This window comes from Frankliniella occidentalis, unplaced genomic scaffold (assembly GCF_000697945.3).
Source record: "Frankliniella occidentalis isolate FOCC.00 unplaced genomic scaffold, Focc_3.1 Scaffold99, whole genome shotgun sequence".
Lineage (NCBI taxonomy): Eukaryota > Metazoa > Arthropoda > Insecta > Thysanoptera > Thripidae > Frankliniella > Frankliniella occidentalis.
Genome location: NW_026267228.1, coordinates 655,560 through 657,571, shown reverse-complemented (window position 1 = coordinate 657,571; position 2,012 = coordinate 655,560). Strand labels below are relative to the sequence as shown.

The window sequence follows — 2,012 nt, the reverse complement described above, 5'->3', positions numbered from 1 at the left end:
CCCCCATCACCCCCGAGTTGCGTGAGTGCACGCCACCCCGCGAGACACAAGGGCGGCGGGGGAGGTGGGGTGTAAGTGTAACGCTTTCTCCTTCCAGACAACGCATGCACTTTAAATGCAGCCCCCACACGCTCTCCCCCCGCGCGAGCCGTGCTACCGTCGGTGGGAACCATCAGAATAATCGCGATTTTCCCCGTGCTGTTATCACTGTTGTTGTGCGTCCTGCAACCACGAATTACGTACGATTACTTCCGTTACGTCTTCTCTATGACTGCAAAACTGAATATGTATACAGTTAGAACTTCACAACTGAATGGGGACAGTTTGACATTTGAAACCGTGTTTACTGTTCGGTTTTGCAGTTTGAACTGTAAAAATTGTATCTGTAAAAAAATCCGGAATTTTCACAAAGATGCCTTTACCAGTTTCCTTTACTAGTTACATGGGCATAGGGCACAATAGGGAAATTTCCATACTCCTTTATTTTATACGACATCTTTGGGAATGCCACCCACGGCGCCTGGTGGATAGGCAACATCTCGACTGCAGTGCACGCGTGTACTGCGGGATGGCCTACCCCGAGTCTCGCAGGCGCGCCGAAGCCGAGCTAACGCAAGGTGCCGAGTGCTTACATTCCTAAATCTATTGCTCTAATCGAGCGAGGAAATCAAATCTAGCTCCCCAGAGAGCGAGGAAATTTACAGCAAATTCTCGCTCACCAGAGAGCATGAATCCTTGCTCTAGGATTTCTAGTGTTTCAGGACGGTTCTAGCGGCCCGGCGAGCGAACAGACAGCCCAACGCAGGGGGTCGGCTCACACGTCACGCATACTCACGCGCCCTCGCTCTGTCCACCAGGTTCGGGCCAGATCCAGCTGTGGCAGTTCCTCCTCGAGCTGCTGTCGGACTGCAACAACGCGGGCTGCATCACGTGGGAGGGCACGCAGGGCGAGTTCAAGCTCACGGACCCGGACGAGGTGGCGCGGCGGTGGGGCGAGCGCAAGAGCAAGCCCAACATGAACTACGACAAGCTCAGCAGAGCGCTCAGGTGAGACAGAGTCGGCTTAGCAAACCCTCCGGACCATTCAGGACCATTTAAAGATAGTGTCACAGTGTCAGAAAAACGGGTGGAGCAACAATTGCAAAATACAGAAGAGTACTCTTTCCTGCTGTGTCAAACGATTCCCACACAATTTGTCAATTTTAGATATTTTGACAGCGGTGTTTTATGGAGTGATTAGAAAAAGTGATTATACAGAGTGATTAGAAAATTGGTGTCGTATACAATAATTTGTTAGTTCACAAAGCGAGCAGCTCTGTTGAGAAAATTTGTGAGCTGATTGTAACCGGTTGTACTCTCCGCAGGTACTACTACGACAAGAACATCATGACCAAAGTGCACGGCAAGCGGTACGCGTACAAGTTCGACTTCCAGGGCCTGGCCGCGGCCACGCAGCCCGCGGCGGCCGACCCCGCCGCCTACAAGTACCAGTCGGACCTGTTCTACCACCACTCGGCCAAGCTCAACTTCATGTCCCCGCACGCGGGCATGCCCTCCTCGTCCGGTGAGTAGCGAGTCCCCACACCTCCACATAGCAGAAGTCAATTGTATGAAAGTTGCCAACCTCTAGGCATGTTAATTTTAATTCATACACTAGCAAAGTAGCAAAGCTCATGAACAATTCCAAGGAAAAATTCTCACCTTTACTTGCACTCGTGAGAATAAGAATTCACACGCCTACAAAGTAGGCTCATTTGAACGAAATCCCGATGAATATTTTCACCTTCAGTTATACAAGCGTACGAATTGAAGTTCACTCGCCTACAAGTGTGTGATTTAGAGTGCGAAATTCGCACACTAAGATTTTCAGTACACTTTGTAAATTTTACTAGTCTTGTTTTAACTACGTTTGTGCTCCTTCGCAAGAGTGGTCTTTTTTATCAAAGTAAAAGTAAAACGCTTTTAGAAGAAGCACAATGTGACTGTCACTTTTAAAATCGAGATCCGTTCTT

General features: G+C 49.2%; 1 protein-coding gene across 3 annotated transcripts in view; it reads left to right on the top strand.

Moving 5' to 3' along the window:
* LOC113202966 (DNA-binding protein D-ETS-3) overlaps positions 1–2,012 on the top strand; it is a 103,758-nt gene that overhangs the window by 85,848 nt on the left and 15,898 nt on the right. For all 3 annotated transcript variants that reach the window (XM_052269677.1, XM_026417425.2, XM_026417427.2), the window contains 2 exons: positions 858–1,047; positions 1,365–1,564. In XM_052269677.1, the coding sequence (XP_052125637.1) occupies positions 858–1,047; positions 1,365–1,564 (390 nt within the window). The remainder of the gene's footprint in view (positions 1–857; positions 1,048–1,364; positions 1,565–2,012) is intronic.